This window comes from Anser anser (genome assembly GCF_964211835.1).
Source record: "Anser anser genome assembly, chromosome: 24".
Taxonomy (NCBI): Eukaryota; Metazoa; Chordata; class Aves; order Anseriformes; family Anatidae; genus Anser; species Anser anser.
In genome coordinates, this window is record NC_139745.1 from 3,341,944 (window position 1) to 3,362,127 (window position 20,184).

Consider the following 20,184-nt stretch of genomic DNA (forward strand, 5'->3'; position numbering starts at 1 on the left):
ACGTATCAGGCCCGCTTGCTTTCCAGTCACAGCCACTCTTTGAAGCAGAGCATCTCGATGCACATACTGGTACCACGACTGCTTCAGCGCCAAGCAGCTGCTCTTTCCACCGTCACCCTCTGTAATTCCTGCTTGGATTGCCTGTCCGCAGGAAGGGTTATTGCCTAAGTAAGGGAAAACCTGCACACAACCTCTCCCTGCCCATGAACATAGACGTGCATCTCCCTGCCTGCTCTGCGCAGCTGCAGAAGCTCCTCTGTTGACTTCCTGTCACGATCGTTTCTACCAGCCACTCGGTAATTCAGTGTCAGGGTTCTGAAGTTACAGAGAGAGACGGAGCTTGAGGTTTTCAAGTTCAATGACGTGTAACCAGAAAGATTAAAAAAAGGAAAACAAAAAACAACCAACAGAAAACCCCACAGTGTTTTCCCCCATCACAACAAAACAGTCTCCAGGCGAGCAGCTTACTCTGCACTGGAGCTAACCCCATGCGCAGCTTTTTTCCTTCCTCCTCTCCCGGCTCTGACATGCAAACCTGACAGAACTATCTGTTTTCAGTCTCTACGGTTAAAAAGCTGCATGGCCTCCCAGCTCACGTCAAGCGGGGGCGAAGGAAGTGCACGTGTCTGCCTTCAGAAGAATCGCGGCGCTCCTGCAAGCGATCGGAGCAAGCGATCGGCGGCACACGGCTCCGGGAGATGCGGCAGCACGCTGCCCCCAGCACAAACAGGACAAATCGAGCCGTGTTTTGCCTGAATTAAAAATCCATACTTTCAATTATTGAGCCTTTTAACGACTAATATATATTGCAGCCACTGTAACCTTGCCCATAAGCGAAGCTATAGGTGAATAGTCAGAGCATGGACCAACGTAGCTGGCCTAGAGGAGATGAAGGTGGCCCCTTGTTTTCAATTCCGCACACTTTTGGCTAGCTTCATTAAACAGAGCTTGAGTAATTGCTCGAGTTAAAGCATAACCAGGGGTTTAAAAGATAAGACACTGCTCAGGTCTAACCAAACAAAGCCCTTAAATTAAAACCCTATGAGTAAGAGTTTCGGTATGAAGAGCTGCACGTGTTCTGCTTTTGCAGGGCAAAGCCTCAGTTCAGAACCAAACCCTACAAACGCTGACACCAGTGCCGGGGCAGCCAGCTGGCACTCAGCACTCCTCCTGCCATGCTCTCCCTTTTCAAGGGCAAAATAGTCGTAGAAAAGGGATGTACACTTTGCTGCTGAAACTCACCACTGCCCTTACACATTCGTGTTTTCCAGTTGAGAATCTTCTATACGAAACAAAACAAAAAAGAACAACCCAAGCCCCAAATCTCAGCCCAGAAGTCCCCCGAGTGCCCGCCTTTGGCTGGCACGCAGGCAGCAGAAGCTGAATCCACGTTGGGAGCCAGCAGTTGCTACGAGCTCACTCGCTGCACATTTTAAGCCTTGATTCACTCCCACTCCCCTGCCTGTGTTCCCATTATAAAGGTGCTAAAGCTACCAGTGCAGTGCAGTATTACCACCCAGAGAATCCCCCGAACCAGTCATTATTAAGAATGGCAACATTTGCTGGCGCTGTACTGGAGGAGGAGGCCGCCCAGGGTAAAATAAATCCAGCATGAATTCCAAGTCCCGGATTTGTTACCGAAGCAGGAGGAAGGCAGTCGCAAGTCAGAGAAGGAAGAGAAAGCAAACCCAAAGCCTCTTTGGGGACCACACTCCAAGTCTGCAGAGACTTTAAACGAACACCTAAGGAACGTGCAATGACTGCTCCATGCCCAAACCACCACAGTTTTACTGCTGCTGCCTGCTCAGCCGCATGCCTTCAGTGAACACAGGCTCCAGGACTGAAGTTCCCCTGCAGCGTGTCAACGTTTAGGTCCACCTTCTGCCATCTAAGCAGGGCTAACCTATTCTTAAAGTCCTCTTAGTCTTTTCCTGGGGAGGGGATCAAAGTAGTTTGAAGAAGAGCATCAGCAGCTTATGCACCACCTCGTCCATGGAGCCTTGCACAGAGCTGAATCCACCCAGGTGCAGAAAACCATAAACCAGCAACTTCTTACCCTGGAGGTTGGTGTGTCCCATATGGCCAAACCAAAGTAGTCTTCTTCCAGGAGATTGAGGTGGTCACAGACTTTCTTGAGTAGATCCTGCCCCTTGGCATGTTTCTGCAAATAGACAAAAAGCATTTTCTAGCACAGACTGCTTTTTGCCTGCAAAAAGGGAACATAAAACCACACCGGATGCTACTAAGAAGGGGGAAAAGTCCTGGCTAGCTCAAAATCCCATCTCCTGGCTGCTTCTGGATGCTCTTTTCTATAAGGCATTCTTCCTTACAAAATCCAAACTGAGAGGCAATGAGAACTGCAGCAGGTCTCCCTGCTCCCACCAACTTCACGTCCAAAGCCCCCAAAGCCGAGCTTCTCCAACATCCCGATAAACAGAGGATTTGTGCAGTTTTCCCCTCCCAAAGCACGCCCATGGCACTGGCAGCTCCCAGCCCCAGGCTCTCAGACAATCAGGAGCAGATCAAACAATGATCAGTGTGAGGGACGAAGCTGCTGCTCCAACCCACCCTGACAGCCCCCATTTTGGGCATTGTTTTTTTGGGGGCAACCTGGCGAAGCAGGCTCGGAAAAGAATCAGCGGCTCAGAACAAAAGTCCCTCGTTTCCACCCTCTCCTCAACCCGAGCTGCTGCTGCAACCCAGCTTCCCCAGCTTTGGCTGCTTAGCACACAACTTCTTGCCTCCAGAAACACTCTTTGAGCATTTCTCATCTCCTCTTTTTTTCAAAATCCTGCAGAAGCGGAGTGAAGGATCTGGCCCTAGGAGCAGATACCCTTTTAGTCCAAAGCACGAAGGAAAACGTCCCTGAGGCACAAAACTATGGTAACCGCAAGCAGCTAATTCTATTGGAGGCTTTGCTAAAAGGAAAGTGCAGTTCCAGTGACGCAAAATAAGCTTTGCGAATGCATCGCTTGTGCAGGCAGCTCTCCTTTCAGTCGTGTTTGCATGGCTACTGATCAAAGCCCACGGCCGTGTTTTCCTGTGGCCCTTCCTTCAGCTGTAAGGTTGTCAGCGCACGCGCTGCAGCTCCCCCGTTAACACGCTGCATGCGTGAGCCTGGGAGCTTTCTCGGTGAACTGGCACTTAAAGACATGTAGGAATTAAAAGCCTTCTATGGCTGTCAACGGGAAAGAAGGTTTGAAAGCACCCATTCTTCTCGAATAAAGGCATTTGTGCTGGTCTTTGCCTACACCTTTGCAATCCCTTCCCAATTACATCTTCATAAATTACTTCTCAAAATGCTATGACGGGATTATATTGGCATTAAAGCCAAGGGTACTCGACAAGTCAAGAGCTTCTTGCTGCCACAGCAGTCCCTGCCCATCTGCTCCTCGGTGCCTCATGGGATGCTCCGGACTCACAGCAGCGCACCAGGGACACCGCATGTGATGTGACAGCACCCAGAACACGGCAGGGCTGGATCAGTGCCGGAGGGGGGCTGCCAAACGCACTCACGACACCACGACAAACCAACTGGGGCTGCGGGACCGAGAGCCACCGCTGCTGCACCAGCCTTTTGGAGAACAATTTGCTTTTTGGGGGCTGAGCCTGCTATCCCCAGTAAACATCCCGGGCTTTGGTAGCGCTGGGCACCGATCCCGCGCAGCGACAATAGCCGTGCTGTTACACAAACTGCTGACCTACTTGCCCAGGATCACCCAAGGTAACCGCTTCCACAGGGAGCCCCACGCCCCGATACCCTCCCGCGGCCCGCAGAGCTAGCGGGATGGAGAAAAACAAGCTGGAAGCAGGCTCGAGTGGTAAATACCGGATTATTAATATTCTGGGCAAGTGCTTCGATACTGAAATAAGGATTTCTGCGAGCTTTTTATTGCCCTGACAGCAAGACAGCCCTCTGAGAGAATGCACAAAATAAAGCAAAATAAAAGCTCTCAGATGAAGGGTTTTGCGGTGCTGTAAGTCAACATAATGATTTTAAATTGTTTACTGCAAATATATTCAACTCCAAGCTAAATGCAGCCTGTTTTTCTTTACATCCACCTGCAGGAGATATGTTAGCCAGCAGCCTGATAGGCAAAGGTACTCTGGGTGAACAGAAAGCACAAATCAACACGACAACACATTTTATTCAAATGAAAGGGGCAGAAAATATTTAGACAATCCCAACCTAACGCAATAAACTAAACTCTGGGATAAAAATGAGCGAGAAGATGAACAGCAAGTGCAGTAACTTTTTTTTAAAACTTCCACCTTTACAAAGCAAAGTACCCTGCAAGTTCCAGAGCTATAAACAAAAAAGGCTCCTAGGCACACAGAGATTTTTACAACACACTAAATAAGTTATTATAGCTTACAGCAAGATTGTTCTGCAGTAAAGCCTGTCATGTAATTCACTGGCAGCAAATTAGACCCCTATTAAATAGCGTTTGTGGTGGTTTTCGAGGAGGAGAAGGGAGAGGGAAAAGAGAAGAAACAACCCCTGAATGTACTTACATCCACAGCACACTCAAAAATGGTGTCATCCAGCAAGACAACTTTGCAGTACATGTTTCTGTGTCTTTTTACAGCTCTCTGGGCAGCTTTCAAATCCTTGTCGGCTTTGGTCTCTGGAGTCTCCTGTCTGGGCTCCGGCTTGGTGCACTCCTCCTTCGCTTCTCCTCCTTCCTGGCCCTCGAGGTCTCTGCTGTCCGGCTCCTGGTCTTCCCTCCTCTCCTCCTGCGCAGGCTGAAAACCCCAGCACATCCAAGTCCCCAGTTAGACGTGTCACACAAAAAGCCATCACAAGAAGCGAGCATCGCACCCCGGAATTAGTTATCTGGCCTAAATGTGTAGCCAAGGACCTGGAGCAGGAGCTTGAGTGGGCAGGGTAACGAGTGCACGGAGTGATGGCAATTTTTAAAGCCCTTCAAGTCATTCTCAACTCTTCATTTAATAAAAGACGTAAAAAAAAGAAAGGGCTGATTAGAGAAATTAGGGCAGGTTAGATCATGCAAATCTTCATGGCCTTAATGACTGGGCCTTTTGGATTAGCAAGTGTTTTCTGTCCTAGGCTAGAGACCTCATGCCTTCACTGCTAGAAAAGCCAACAGCCAAAGTTTGTTGCCCCCCTGCTCCCGCTGTCACCCAGAAAGATTTACTGTGCTCCAACGCACGGTGCTCAACACGGTAACAGTGGTACAAGGGACACTGGCACTGACATTTCGTGGCCCTCTGAGCTGACCAAACAGTTCACGGCCACCAAAAGGGGAAGGCAGCCTTCACACCCCTGACGGCCTCTCCCTTTGCCCACTGAAGCACTTTATGAGCCAGCTGAATTCACTAAACTTGCAGAAAAAGACGCAGTTTGGGGACAGAAGGAGGAAGGAAGCTTGTGTTTTTTTGTTTTTTGTTTTTTACTGCCATTTCAGCAGGTTAAATGAGTTCATAGCAGGCTTTGACAAGTGCTGGAAGTGGCTCAATGCAGCCGGAGCACGCAGCCGTGGCAGAAGAAGGGAGAGCAAAACCCTGTCTTTTCAGCCTGCGGTGAACTGTTAATTCAGCCCATCGCATCTCATGAAATCACACCCAGGCACAACTGCACACAGCCAGCGCCGGCTCCAGTGTTTGAAACCTAAATAATGTCCACAAGCTGCTGACTTCTGTTCCAGCAGGGCCAGGATAATCAGGAGCAGAGAATCAGTCAAAGCTCGTAATGCCTGCTGGTCAGCATTTATCAAACAGGCAGCACCTCACAAATGCTTTCACGGCAGAAATATCTGCCGAGTGTCACAGTTCAAAAAGCCACTAACGTCAATCTAAAATAAGAACTAACAAAAACAAGTGCTTCGTCTGAAACAGACGGCGCTTGCTGAAGGAAGGCGGTGGGTTTTCTCTCTGGGCACGCTCACTTGTGCATAGAGCAAGCAAATCAAAGTTAAACAGAGAAAGAAATCATGCATCTCCTCTTGAAGAGGCCCCTTCAGGGCTGAAATTGCACGAAAATTTCCAGCTCCCCACCATGTCCCAACTCTGACAGGTACAAAGCACTAGCAAAGATCAGCCTGTATTTTTCAAAGACTCAGACATGAGGGAAAACAGAAACATGTTACCTACTACCTTCTCTACGACTTTGCAGTTTTAAGGCAGTGGATTTACAATTACTGCCTACAGTTGACAACGCTCTGACTTGTACAGTACTCCTCAGAAAGTCAGTAAAAACCTAGAGTTTGCAGTTCAAATCTAACACCCCACTGGAGACCATTCAAAACCTTAGGGCAGCAAGGAAAATAATGCAGATTTTACAATAAACTAGCTGTCACTCCGTGACTCCAGCAATACACACAGGTTGGCTGGGTTTTAGGAAATCCCTGTCTCACAAGAAGTAGCAATCACCTTCTCTAGCTCCATGAAGCCACATTAGTGATGGCAGGGCTGCAGCTAACCGAGATGCCCACCAAAGAGTAAGAGAGGCCAGCCAAATCAATAACCAGAGGCCCCCAAATCAATAACCAGCTGCTGCTTTGGGAATGTCTCACCGCGGGTGTCTCTGCCTCACTTTCTACCCGGCTTTAAAAACTTTAAATCTTGCATGAAAAACAAGCCTGGCTTTAAAGAGCAGAAATCAGAAAGCTACTAAGAGCTGGGCTCAGCACACGTGCTATGCAAAAATCCCTGTCTACATGATGCATAAGCAGAAAATATTTGTATTTGGCAGGCTCAGCAACAGCCCAGACTGAGCAGATGACCAAGTCCTGAAATGCCCCGTTTACACTCCTCGAAGCTCACAAAACCCTTCCCCGGGTTCACTTTCTGTTGCAATCCCCACCTCACAACACTGACCTACCTTCTGTACACACCAAGCACACCCAAATGAGAAACGGTTCTGTTGTGAATAACAAACTCAAATCCAAGTTCTTGGGGGAATTTCCATGCTCAGCAGGGTAAAGAGTCAGTACGGGGTACTTTAATGTATGCTTTGAAGTGTTGTTACAATTTCAGGAATAGGAATTTTGCAGTATGGTCTGATGCAGAAGCACGCTACGCAGCACAAGGAGATGACGAGCCCTTTCAGCATCTCATGGGATTTTCTAATCTAGCGTACTAACAGAGGGTAAGATTTTTTTTGTGGTTTTGTCTAAAAAGACACATTCGCGAGAACAGAAGGAAGCACGCCACACCAAGCAGGGTGTTTTACCTGTGTTTCTGCACTGCTTAAGGAATGGAGATCGAGCGATGGATCGGTTTTCAGCTCAGGCTCAGGAGCTGCAATCGGGGCCTTCACCAGGATCTCTTCATCAGGGCTGGCTCCTAACCCCGCGTCTTTCTGGTCACCTCCGCCCTCTTTGGGCGCATCGGGGTCTTTGTCCTCTTCGGACACCTGAGACTTGGGCCTCCTGAGAAACGAGGAGAAGAGGCGGGAGAGGCCGCGGCCCTCGGCGGCACGGCGCTCCTTCTTGCCCGGCTCCTCCTGCGTATCGCCGCCGGAGGCCTTCTGCTTCTGCCCCTCGGCGGCCTGCTGCGCCCCTTCCTCCGGGGAGGCCTCTCCCTTCGGTGTTTCGGCAGCTCCTTCCTCCTCCTCCTTCGCTTGCTGCTGCTCCGAACTCTCGGCGTCTGCCGCTGGGCTCTTCTCTGTTGTCATGATGGCGCTGTGGGAGAGGCACCGAAAGGTGTCAAGCAGCAGCGACATTGGAGCGGGCATAAAGCCAGCCAGACCGAGCAGCACACATGGACACACCACGCTCCCCAGTCACACCACCCTGTCCTGCCGACCCCAGCCCTAAGCAATTAGAAATAAGCAAATCCCTCATTCTGCTAAGGTTTGCTTTGACAGAAACATCTCCACCACACACAGCGGGTGCCCACGCATCTTCCACCCTTTGGCTGTCCCAAGGCCCTCTCCCGCTCCAGCTCCATCACCCCGTTGCAGCACCACCTGTGGGAGCGGAGCAGATGAGGACACGCATGAGACCCCACAATTTTCCTCCTACCAAGCCCTGCAAAAATCCCACACAGCCCATAGGGGCTTGCAGGGTTACAGCATCCTTCTCCACAACTGCAACAGGAAGGGAAAAGCCACTACTCGAGACAAACCCCGCACAGCCAAGAAGAGTCATTATTAGGTCAAAAATCCTAGAATCATTAAGATTGGAAAAGCTCTCCAAGATCAGCTGGTCCAACCGTCCCCCTACCACCCCCATCACCCACTGACCATGTCCCCAAGCCCCACGTCCAACCTCTCCTTGAACACCCCCAGGGACGGTGACTCCACCACCTCCCTGGGCAACCCGTCCCAACGCCTGACCGCTCTTTCTGAGAAGAAATGTCTCCTCGTTTCCAGCCTGAACCTCCCCTGGCACAACCTGAGGCCGTTCCCTCTGGTCCTATCCCTGGTTACCTGTGAGAAGAGGCCGACCCCAGCTCCCCACACCTTCCTTGGAGGCAGTTGCAGAGAGCAATGAGCTCTGCCCTGAGCCTCCTCTTCTCCAGACCAAACACCCCCAGTGCCCTCGGCCGCTCCTCACAGGACTTGTGCTCCAGGCCCTTCACCAGCTTCGTAGCCCTTCTCAACCAACGTAAGCCACTGCTCTCTTCCCAGCGTCCCTAAAACAGGCCGCAGAACCTCACAAGGAACCAAGAAGAGGGACACAAAGCAGGGAAAAGGTTCTGCTCAGAACCGCTGCCCCGCTGCAGCTCCGCTGGTCTACGCGGGACAGATCCGGCGAAGCCAAGCAGGCTTCGGGATCCACAAGACCTTTGCGCTGCACCGTCAAGCATCTGAAAAATTTAAGATTAAAAGGCTTCCAAACAATCCCCATAATGGAGAGCAGATTTCTTCAGAGGCCGCGCTGTTAAGCTGAGGCAATGTTTATTTCAACTTTAGCCTGGGCTGTTGACACAAAAAGATGGAAATCACATGAGAGGAGTATCTATTTAAGGTATAAAGAGGACCCAAAATAATCATGCTTTAGAGCGGATAGAACTAATCTTTGCGCGTTGCATCACATGTATCTGCAGCAATAAATTGCCACTGCTTACGCAGAGCAAATAGCATATAATCCAATATGCCTCCCAATCCCCCAGCCCAGCCCTCAGCGCACAAACATTTGCTCAAAACACGCACTTAAGAAACGTTTTGAGATGTCACCCTCCTACATAATTATTGCATTAGACAATTTTAAATTAGTTCATACTAATTGCCAAAATAACCGGAGCGCTTAGAAGAAAAAACCTTCCCAGCTTTCCGAAGCACTCTTCCCCTGCGTTTAATGCAGAAGCTTAATACTATTTCTAAAGCTGTGGTTTATAAAAAAAAGCAGCATTAGGGACCTGCTCTGGCTGTGCTTCTCCAGACATGTAAATTCCCTGAGTTTAGCAGTGATTCTTTTTTTGTAAGGAGGACCTTTGGAAAGCCTGCTGGGGCCCAAGAGGCGGCAGTGATGGATCCGTGCACCCAGCAGCGTGGTTTGGAGCCACGTCAGGTTTGGAGCAGGGGCTCTGAGATCTCCGAAGCCCCTTCCCCTGGGCCTGCCGCACCAGCCAGCTTTGGGGATGAGCCGCAGGGCCATCCCCAGCCTGCTTTCCTGCAGGTTTCCTGCAGTTTCTCAGCGCCAAACCCTACGCATGATCTTCCCCTCGGTGAGCTTTCCTGGGAGAAAGGAGATTTTTTCCAAGCCCAGAGAGGCGGAAGGCACTGAAGCAGCAGCTTTCTACATGCAGGGAGAAAATGGCACGAGAGGAGCCAGCCTGCACGTGGCCCCAGTTGAGCACATCCGCGTGCACCTGATGCACCAGGGATGCTGCAAGGGAAAAGGTGCTGCCAAACCCCAGGCGTGCCACGGCTCTGAGCTGAACGAAGACACAGATCTGTGGAAAGCCACACTTCAGCACTTCTCATACTCCAGCGCTTTGCGCGGTGGAAAACGGCAGCGTGGTGTAGCGAGAGCACAGGCAGGTAATTCTCCAAACCGCTGTGACGTTATGTCACCCTTCGCGGAAGTCTTGAAGGAGTTTGTTTTTGCAAGATTATCGCAGAACAGGCTCTCCGAGAAAGCTGTGAAATCCAAATCAAACGAAACGCTACGGCAGACACAGCATCCAGCCGGCTCCCACCGCCGCCCTCGGAGCGGCTGCGTCACGCCTGCTGCTCGCTGCCTGGGAAGGCAAAGCCCTGCAGCGCTGGGCTGCCTCGTCCCCTGGGGGAAACGGCGGAGACTAACCCAGAAACATCGGCGAGAAGGGAAAGCAATTTCATCCAAATCACACACGAGACACGAAGGCCTTCAGACCCTTGGCTCACGCAGCTCTCAGTGCCGTAGGATACCCGGCGAGCACGCTGCTCGCCACCAGCTCAGCGATAGCCCGCCGAGTCGCACTGCCATCACAGCACCAGGAATTCAATTCACACCCTCAACAGCCCTCCAAAAACAACTGGGTAGATGTCACAAGGCAGTGCAAGGGATAACAGGCTACGTTTGTCACCCCGAGCCCATGGGACAACACACTCACCATGGCCAATGGAGAGGGCAAAGCTACCACGGCACCAGCACACATGGGTAGGGACAGCCGTGTTACTGCCCCAGCACGAGCGTGCAATAAATGGTGAGCTCTCTTGGGCACCAGCTGCCCAAACAGCCTGCTTTGTAGTTACTTCCCACTGTGTTTAGTTTGAGTAAACGCATTTGTAAGAATCGTTATCCAAACACACACTCGAAGCGCGCTGCTCTCTTAAAAACAAAAAGGCAAAATCCGGAGCGAAGGGAGGGGACCTGGAAGAGCAGGCCTCAGCAACTGCGGCAAACAGAAGGGACAGCCCACAAACAAACACTTCCTCTGGACGTAGTTTGCTCCCTTTAAATACTAACATTCCTGGAACAAGCCTGTTTACTTGCTTGGATTTCAAAGCAGCGACCGCGGTGCGTTGCGGACGGCACTCATCCCGGCGCTGGAAGGTGGGACTCGCTGGGGACCAACAAACATCCCCACGTCTTTCCTCTGTCCCCCAGGAATCGCGTCAGAGCTCGGCTTCCTTCGGCCAAATCCCCTTCCCTGGGCTGGGGATGCAACGACGGGCACGTAGGAGCATTTCCCTTCCCAATAAACATTTCGTGGAGGCAGCGAGCCGCCAGCACCAAGAAGTCACCGGGTGCAGCCGAATGTCCTGCGGCATGACCCGAGCGCGCTGCCCGCTGCTTCTCTCCCTTTGAAGCTTTATGTTCAGAAAGGATTTCTCGAGCTTTCGACCAAAAGAAACGGAATTTGTAAGCAAGGCACATAACCAAGGGGCCGTACCACTTAAGAAACCTATTCCTTCAACCTTTGTAGTACGGAGACGTTCGCTACGTAGCAGGACACCCACAGCAGAGCTGGCCTGAAGAGCCAGGTTCCTGCTCTGCTGCTCTTCTGCTCGCTGTTTGGACAAAGCATGCCCACTCAAACCAAAAGCAGGTTTTAAAAATACGTTTTTTTCCACTGCTGTTCCGCCAGGCAGTTGTGCAGACCCCGCAGGAGCCCCAGGAGCTCTGCGATACCGGCAGCAGCGGGACCTGCTCCTCCTGCTTATTGCACATCGCCGCGCTGCTCACCTGCTGCTCTGCCCCGTCACGCCTGTCACTGCCGGGTTTTGGGGGAGGTTTTTGGGAGAGGACGAGGGTTTGAAGCCAGACAGACTGTAAATAGAGGGGTTGTCACAAGTCTAACGGAGAGAAGGCACTTAATGCTATGGAAATGAGCAAAAGCACAGCAAAACGTACATGCTGCCTTTGGAGATTTCTGAGTAAATATCGCTTCAGAAAAGCGTTCAAGTGCGCATTTGCGTGTAAGCATTCTGATGTTTGAGAACATCCTCCTTCAGACAGGAAGTCTTCAGCAACAGGAAGCAATCTGAGGAAAACGTAATTAAAGGCACTCGGAGCAGGTTTTATGAACCTCCTGTCCCCCGCACAGCAGATCTTCTGGCCCCCAGACACCCTCTGACCTCCCCAGCCTCCGAGCTCACCTCCTTCTTCCTATCCAAGGCCCTGCAGCATCGCTGGAGGGAGCACACGGTGCCTCTGCAAGCTTGCTTTCACCTGCAGAGTCACTTTTCTCCTTTAAACAAAATAAACTTGAGGCTTAAAGTGAGTACAAAGCCTAACTGCTGATCCTGATCCTAATATCCGTGGTTTGAGCCCATGCTAAGCAGCGTTTGGGGAGCAGAGGATATCAGAGCTCAGGTCCAGCCCCACACCGTGCTCTTGCAGACGTCAGAAGAAAACTTCCAGCAGAGCAAAGGCGGTGTTCGGGTCCGTCCCTTCCACGGGCACACTCTCTCATACCTCCCCTTTCTTCCTCTTCCCCTCACCTCCAGCCCTTTTTCTGGCCGAGGCAGCTTCTGCATTAGTCACATAAGAGTTTGCTGCCTCCCAACGACCCCAAACACGTGGGATTGCAAGTGTGGCCTCACGTGTGAGGCTGCGGCCGGGGCCAACCACCTAATGCAGCACAATTCGTAGGCATCTCTCGGGAGGAGAGCTCTCCCTTACAGCACACTTTTAGCTCAGCGCAGTCCAGCTGCGGTCTCACACCTGCTTTAGGTCTTTGTCGCAGGACAGCGAGCACCCTGCATATGTGCTGGAGGCAAACAGCAGACAATTTATCTAACGCGCACATTTTGGAGTTGCTCAACGGATCCCTGCCGAGAAAGCCTTCCAGCCCCAAGGATGCCAAACTGCTCACTTCGCCCCCCGAAAGCCGTCATTAGGCGACGATGTGTTAGCTCTCTGGAAATAACGATGCTGCTCCTTTGGGTCCTTCGGTGACAAGTTACAGTGGCTCAGAGAAACAGTAATAGCTAGATACACGTCTATCACCGTCCTTACCTGACAGGGCGCTCCAGCCTCCCGCATCTAGGCACATAAATAAGCTACAACACGCTTGCTGTTCCAACCAGGAGTAACACCTAACTTATTCCTGCTCCCAAGCCCAGAAGAAAATAGCTCCCGCCGTAACTGTGACCTAATCCTGGGTGTTTTTGTCTTTCAAGGAGAGAAGAAGAAGGCCTGCCCCCGGGCACACTCCTTTCTCAGAAGGCGAACCGTTTCGCAGCAATGCTGCGCACCAGATAACCGTACCCCCCGTGCTGCCTCGACCTTCCTGCCCAGAAACGTGCGGCTCCACCGAACGCTACTGCTCCGGCGAGAATTGGAGACGGTGATAAATTTTCAGCGAGAAATTTCTGCTAAAAATAGACAAAAAAAAAAATCCAATAGTTGCAGCAACAGCAGGCTTTTTTTTTTTTTTTTTTTAAGTGCGTTCTTTCCCATTTCACAATAGGTGGAACCGCACGCTGTGAGACACGGGGCTCAGGCTGAGCACGCGGCTCCTGGGGACCTGGTGCACAGGCAGCGAGAGGCACACGCGTGTAAAAGGCATTTTCAGGTGGGAGACGTGCACTGAAACTGCAGACACCGCGAGCAGAACACGTGTTTGAGCAATGCATCCTATAGATTATTTTTAATACAATTAAGAAAACGCAGCGGAGGACTTAGTGTGCTTTTTTTCCCCCAAATAAAATAAGAAATTCAGATGCCTCCCAGTAAATACCTCTAGAGATTTGAACCAGAACCTCCAAGGAGCTGCCACTGAAGGCTACGGGACAAATAGGTCTGGCAAAGCCAAGCAATAAAAAACTGTCTGCAAAATTTGTTTTATCATACTTGATTAGGAGAATAATTAGCACGGGCATCGTACAGAACCGCCGCGCGTCACCTCCTTGTGCCGATACGCTGGGTGCCAACAGAAGGGATGCCGCGGCCCGGGCGGCCCCGCTCCCAGCCGAGCAGTAGGACGAGGTGCCGCAGGCTCCGGCTCCACAAGCAGGGGAAGAAGGCACGGGCACAACGCAGATGGTCCATTATAACCGCCCGGATTTAATTCTCACCAGCCCAGCCCTCGTAATCTACTGCACGGCGGCAGCGCCGTGCCCCTCTTTCATCTTCTGGTGCCGTACAGCTTTCCCATTTAAATGAGGGCAAAAAATAGTAGCTTACCATCTGCTGGAAGCAAATCATTTCTGTCAAGCTGAATAGCGGGCTTACGGAACGACCTGACTAAACGGCGCGTTAGAGGAGTGCGTTACAAGCGAGCAGAGCCGCAGCACCGACCCCGGACCCTCAAACACCCTCCGGGATGCTCCAGACCTGGACGTCACACGGGATTCAGGGGACTTGTTTATCAGCGAACCCCGAAATTTAGACGAAGACACGTCCTTGAGTAAGGTCAACGGCAACGGGTTTGGCAGGGTATGCCCATTTGGGAGGTGTTAAAACTGACTCGAAATTGGAACAATTGGACCCAGACCAGAGGGACCTGGGAACGGGCACCGGTGTAGCGCAAGCATTGCCTCCCATCGTGGAGGAGCAGCTCTCAGGGCTCTCCCAGCCCTACACAGATGTCAAAAGCAGAACCGACCCCACTGTGCCTCGAGCACGAGGCAGAAACCCCGCGCAGAAACAATTCTGCGAGCCGCCCAGCTGCGCCACAAACCCTACAAAGGAAGCAGCCAGCCCTGCTCGGGGCGGCCGCTGAGCTGAAACCCGGCTCTGCGGCTGCTGCCGGTATCTGCCCGGCCTCGGGGAGGAAGGGAGGGACCCGAGCACCCGTCCCCACCCAAGGCAGCTCCAGCACCCGCCGCCTGCACCCTGCCGATAGCGCCCAGGCTGCTGCATCCCACGGGGGGGACCCGGCACGCACGGTACGGGGCTGACACCAGAAATCTCGGCCTAAAGAAAAGCACCGAGGTGCGTGACGGCAGCTGGGTTTAGGATGTCCCTGTTCCCACTTCCGCCCCATCCCAGCCAGACTTTGCACGGGAGAAACAGCACAGCACACCCGAGGCGGCTCCACGCACGGCAGCAGCCCTCCTCCTCCTCCTCCTCCAGCAGCACACTTCCTAAAGCACCAGTTAAACAGAAATAAGCAATACATCTCAATCGAGCGAATAGAAGGGGGTTTTGCATGCATTATTCATGAGGGTTTTTTTTTTTTTCCTTCCCTGCCTGAACACAGATGTGTTTACTCACACTGTGCCTCATTTACACTCGAGGTTTAACATAACAGGGCTCGTTTTCCTTCCTCACAGCTTCGAGCACAGGGTAAAAACACGTTCGGCTTGCGTCGTTTTGCCTTTGGTTGTTTCCCAAGCGGGGCTATAATTGGAACCCAAGAGGGACCCGCACGCTGCTCTGACGCAGCCCCGCGAGTGCCTGGCGTGCACCTGCCCGCGGGCACTGAGCACCAGGGACACGATGGATGCGGCCCCAGCTTGGGCACGCTGGGGACATCAGGGACAGCCCGAGCTGCGGGCATCCTTCTGCAGCACGCTTTGCATCCATCCGAAGCCTCGCCCTCGTGGAACGCCCGATATTAAAAGGGAGAATAACTGGTCATGGTAAGAGTAAATAGAAGAAATGTCAAGCATGAAAGCAGGGCTGGCACGTCCTGAGTCACTCTGGGCTCGCCTCCTGCCCAGCCCCGCTAAAGCAACCCGAAAGCGTCCTCGGCACGGGCTTCACGCCACCGCTGTTCCACGCCTGCCACGGGGCGGGAAGGTATTTCAACGAGGCAGCACGACGCGACCCTAAGCTGATTCCGAGACCTCCTCCCCTGTAAAGCAGCCGCTGCTTCTCCTCCTTCCAGCACCAACACTGCAAAGAGCCGAGACATTCGGTGCAGAGGCTGCTCCTTACCCCAGCGAGAGCCTGCGGTGCGAGGCATGTCCAGGCTTTAGGGGCTGCTCAGGGGCAGCACCAGCAGCAGCAGCAGGGCAGCTTTGTTGCTGTTCGGAGCAATCTGGCAGCTCGCAGCAGCACCCGAGCCACCAGGCTTGGTTTATTTCTGAATTTGCCCCGGTGTGTTCACCACAACCACGGAGCAGCGAAGAATTTGCTTCGCCACGATTGTGAGCAAGCCCCCAACACCATGAAGCTTAACCTGTGAAGCTTAACGCAGGGACCGGGGGTGCTTGGAGGCACGGAGGGGATGCACCGGCCCCGAGGAAGACCTTCGCTCCGGAGCCAGAGGCTGGGGAGCGACCCAGCCCTGGGAACGGGAACGGGAACGGCTACAAAAGCTGTGGCGAGCCCCGAGGGAGTGAGTCAGCGCCCAGCGAGATTCACCCGGCTGAGTTTTGCTGGGTGGGTGCACAGCACCGCAGGAACTGTGCTGCTGCAAGAGGCTTTGAGTCAGGCAGCCGCCACCCTTCAGCCTTTTACCTCTTCTGAGGTCTTCTCCTTGCAAGGCTCAGCCCCGCACGGGGCAGGAAAACCTCACGAGGGAGGAGAAAGCCGTTCCCATCACACACCCCGAGCGGCGCGCTCCGCACAGCATCGCAGAAAGAACCCCAGACTCTTGCCACTTGAAAACTTCCACGACCGTGGAAGCTTAGCTTTAAAAACACCAAAAAGCTCCCTGGAGCTCCCCAGCAAAACCCAAACAGCTGCAGAAACGCAAGCCCCAGGCAGCTCCCCACTGCTGCTGCACCGCAAGCACGGGGCAGCGGGGAACACAGGAGGGACAGAGCCGGAGCAGCGAAGCACCTTTGGGCACCAGGCGGGGGAATTCAGGAGCCAGAAGCTGTCCGTAAAGCCTCGAGGCGTGGGTTCGGTTTGATCGAGACAAATTTAGGTTGTCCCCACTCCGAGGGCTGGCGATGGGTTTTGGGGCTGGGGGCGGCAGCGGGACGCCCACCCACCCCGAGGCTGCACCGCGGCGTTGGGGTTCACGCCGGTACAAAGGAGACGTCGCCGCCCAAACCTCCCCGATCCCCAAAAGAAATATAAACGGAAAAAAGGTGCTCCAGAACGAGTCAGGCAATGGGCACCGAGGTGTTTCCATAGCTCGTGGAAGAGCGAGAGCCCTCGAGGTGCCCAGAGCCTCCCCAATCCCAAAGCCACAACCAGCCCCTTCCACGCACAGCTGGCGCCGCCTGAACCCCCCCGGGAAGAGAACCCCCCCGGGAGGGCGCGCGGAGCAGTGATGAACCGTATTCGCCCGTGCTCAAGAGCCAATTAGGCACAAATCACAGCGCAGCCCAGTCCTGCCCCTGTCCCCGGAGCCTCTCCTTTCGGCACTCGGCGTGGCTGCGGCAGACCCGTGCCGGAGCCTTGGCCTCGCAGCCATCTCCGCCACTGTTTGTTTGTTGTTTGTTTTTTTTTTTTTCCAGCCGGCAGTGAAATCAGACAGCTTTCGGTTTTAATCCCCTTAATTAGGGGGTGTGCGGCAGTTTTCATTCCTTAATTACATCCAGTGCCACAGCTGAGGCAAGGCGTTTGCAAACAGCCGCTTCCAGCCTCTGAATCGGAGCCGCCGGGTTCCCACGCGGCGCCGCCGGCAGCTCTCCAGGTGCTCAGCCCGGACACCCTCGCACACGCAGCCCCACGGGCAGCTGTCCTGAAACACTCACCTCTTTTTCGGGCACGACTGAAGTCCTAAAACAGCGCTAAAAAAACCCCCAGCAGCCTGCCCCGAGCAGCACAGCGGGGGCGCGGCCGTTCCAAGTCGGCAGGGAAAGAGCTGCAATTTCAGGCAGCGTCCTCAATATTGGCTCTCGGGATGGAGGGACAGCATTTTGGGGTCTAACTCCGTTATTTTGGTGCGTTGCCTTTTGGTAGCCGGTCTGTAGGTGCACAAGGGTGCTTTCATCGCAGTTGCTCAGCTGCCAGGAACCCCTTTGATGCCCCGGGAGGGCACTTTGTTACCCTGCTCCTGCTGCCGAACCCAAAATAATTACGCCGAACCCAAAATAATTACGCCGACACCTTCTGCCTGCCCACGGGGCCACCAGGCCGTTATTCCACGGGGGTCCTGCCTTCGGTCCTGCTTTGCATTACTGCGCCCAACGCGTACCCTGAGGCATTAATAGCTCCAGGGACACGGCAGCTGGGCTCCGGCGGGCAGCCTGTCCTACCAGCGATGGGAAATAGCACGCGGGATATTAAATATCACCTGGGGGGCAGGGGGGAGAGCTGATTAAAGACACGTGGAGGAGGATAACGGGGTACTGCGGGTGTTTGCCGCTGCTGGGGACCCCCGCGAGCATCCCCGCCCCCCCTGCGCTTTGCTCGCCTCCGGCACCGGTCCGGCAGCCCGCAGGCGGTGCAGCCGTCGGCACAAACGTGCACCAAGGATGCTTTCTTGAGGCTGCAGGAAGGAAAAGGAAGCTTTGCTTGCTCCGAGCGACGGCAGGGACGGAGTCCCAGGCACATTTTGCGCCCACGTTACACGGGCTGCTTGTCGGCTGCTGCCTTCCCTTCTGAGCTCGCTGGGTTTGCAGGGGAAGGAGCGAGCCTCACGGAGGTTTTGAAACCAGGGCAGCACCAAACAAACACCGGCACTGCGACGTCTGAGGTTCTGGAGCAGCCTTTTTCACTTCTTCGGTTCCCCTCGTCGCAACGCAGTGCACCAGGGGGACAGCACCAGCACCGAGCATCGTGCTCCTGGCCCCTTGTTTCTGAGCAGCACGTCGCAGCAGCATCCTCTCCAGCCACGCTCAACTCTGCTGCTCATCCCAACAGCACCCGACCAGGAGCCCGCGGGCTGCCCTACAGACGAGAAGCACCAGCACTCACCTCCCACCCTCACACTCAGCTGCCCTCGACCTCCTCTGCCTCCTGCACCGCTCCTCTCTCGGGCATTTGTTCCCTGCTTTGTTCTCCCCGCTCTCATTTCGCATTAAACGCTGAACCAGGAGAACCCTGAGGTCCCCAAACACGCCGAAGAGAGCCCCGGTGCAAGCACAGGGGCTTGCAGACAGACCACAGGCGTGTGCTGGGGAAACCTGGGCACAGCTTTGGGGATCGAAGCTGCTTTCCCTGCTCCACCGGCGTGGGGACGCTCGCCCGCGGCACGCTCCTGGCCAGGCTCCGGCGGAGGAGACAGCAGCAAATAGCACACAACTTCTTAAAGACCGCGGTATTAAAATAATGATAACGACAAGCCGTGCAGGACAGAAATATTCCTTTAGTCGGGGAAAGCGGACGGAGAAAACAGAACGCGGCAGGTTAAATATCTCCTCATTAAAATAAATCGTTGTGTTTGCAGCCAGCTGAGACCAACGCTGCTTTCTGGCCAAGCTACTGATCTTGGGTACGCATCTTAGTGTCCTAATGCTGCTTATTTTACAAGTTAGGTCCCCCAATAATCCTTACCCTACTCAAAGTGCGTGTGTTTGCATGCACACGTATGCACCCAGCAATGCAGATTCATTATTAACAGCTGCCTGTTTTTTTTTTGGAGCAGCTCTGCTTATTTTTCCCTTTTTCATATTTAAATCCCAGTTGTGCAATCGCCTCACGCCCGGCTGAAGCCCTTCTGAGCCTGACACTTCCCCATCCAGCTGAGAGCCACGGACTCGTGGAGGGCTCAGACACGCAGCAAGCACCAAAACTGCCAGCGAATTAAGAATATCATCAGGATTTTGGACTCGACGGTCTTGTCCAGAGGGAAGGCACCAAGCAGAGGAGCTGAGCCGAGAGCCGCAGCTCAAATTGTGCTGGGGAAGGGCTGCGGGTGCCCCGCCAGACAAGCGAGCTGCTGACGGCGGGAGCCGCACAACAATATCGCTGAAAGCCGCATTCAGGGAGCACAAGGGAACCAAATGCCACCCAAATCCTCTTTTCTGCAAGCTCCGTGGATAGCATTGTCAGGGCTAAAACTGCGCTCAGAAGACCCTTCAAAGGTAGCCAGGGTGAAAAAGCGGAGAGAGCAAAACGCGACCGTGAGCTCACCCGGCCGCCAGCAGGCAGCCAGCTCGTGCCAGATGCCTTTTAGTTTTTAAACGCCTTCCGAAGCCTCCTCCTTCACATTTCCTCGCCGGCGACGGCTTCAGGTTCTCTTTATAAGCTGCAGGAGCTGAAGGCGGGCAGTACTTGTTCCTCGGCAGCGGTTCCGCAAGATGAAAATAACGAGCGGGCGCTGGGGCATGTCCCCACCTCCAGGAAGCCGGCTGCTTGGCCGGCACAGCGGCCAGGAGGGCGGCTTCGTAACAGGAGTAAAAAGATGAGACACACGAACGTGGAACCGCGCTTCCCTCGACGCTCTGATGGCTCGTTTCGGAGCTGCGACTTCAGCACGTGCACGCACAGCCCCCGGCTTGTTTCCATCACCCACGCTAAAGAGATCGCAGAAACCGCTCTGATGAATTAAAGC

General features: G+C 53.6%; 1 protein-coding gene across 50 annotated transcripts in view; it reads right to left on the minus strand.

Annotated features, from left to right (window-relative positions):
- Positions 1-20,184, minus strand: part of EPB41 (erythrocyte membrane protein band 4.1) — an 88,232-nt gene that overhangs the window by 43,736 nt on the left and 24,312 nt on the right. For 36 of the 50 annotated variants that reach the window (XM_083810268.1, XM_083810313.1, XM_083810288.1 and 33 more), the window contains 3 exons: positions 7,196-7,646; positions 4,516-4,746; positions 2,057-2,161 (listed from right to left, as the gene is read on the minus strand). In XM_083810268.1, the coding sequence (XP_083666394.1) occupies positions 2,057-2,161; positions 4,516-4,746; positions 7,196-7,639 (780 nt within the window). In that variant the 5' untranslated portion in view covers positions 7,640-7,646. Of the gene's footprint in view, positions 1-2,056; positions 2,162-4,515; positions 4,747-7,195; positions 7,647-7,843; positions 7,934-20,184 lie in introns of those variants that run through there. The other 14 variants (XM_083810306.1, XM_083810307.1, XM_083810304.1 and 11 more) reach the window with 3 other exon arrangements.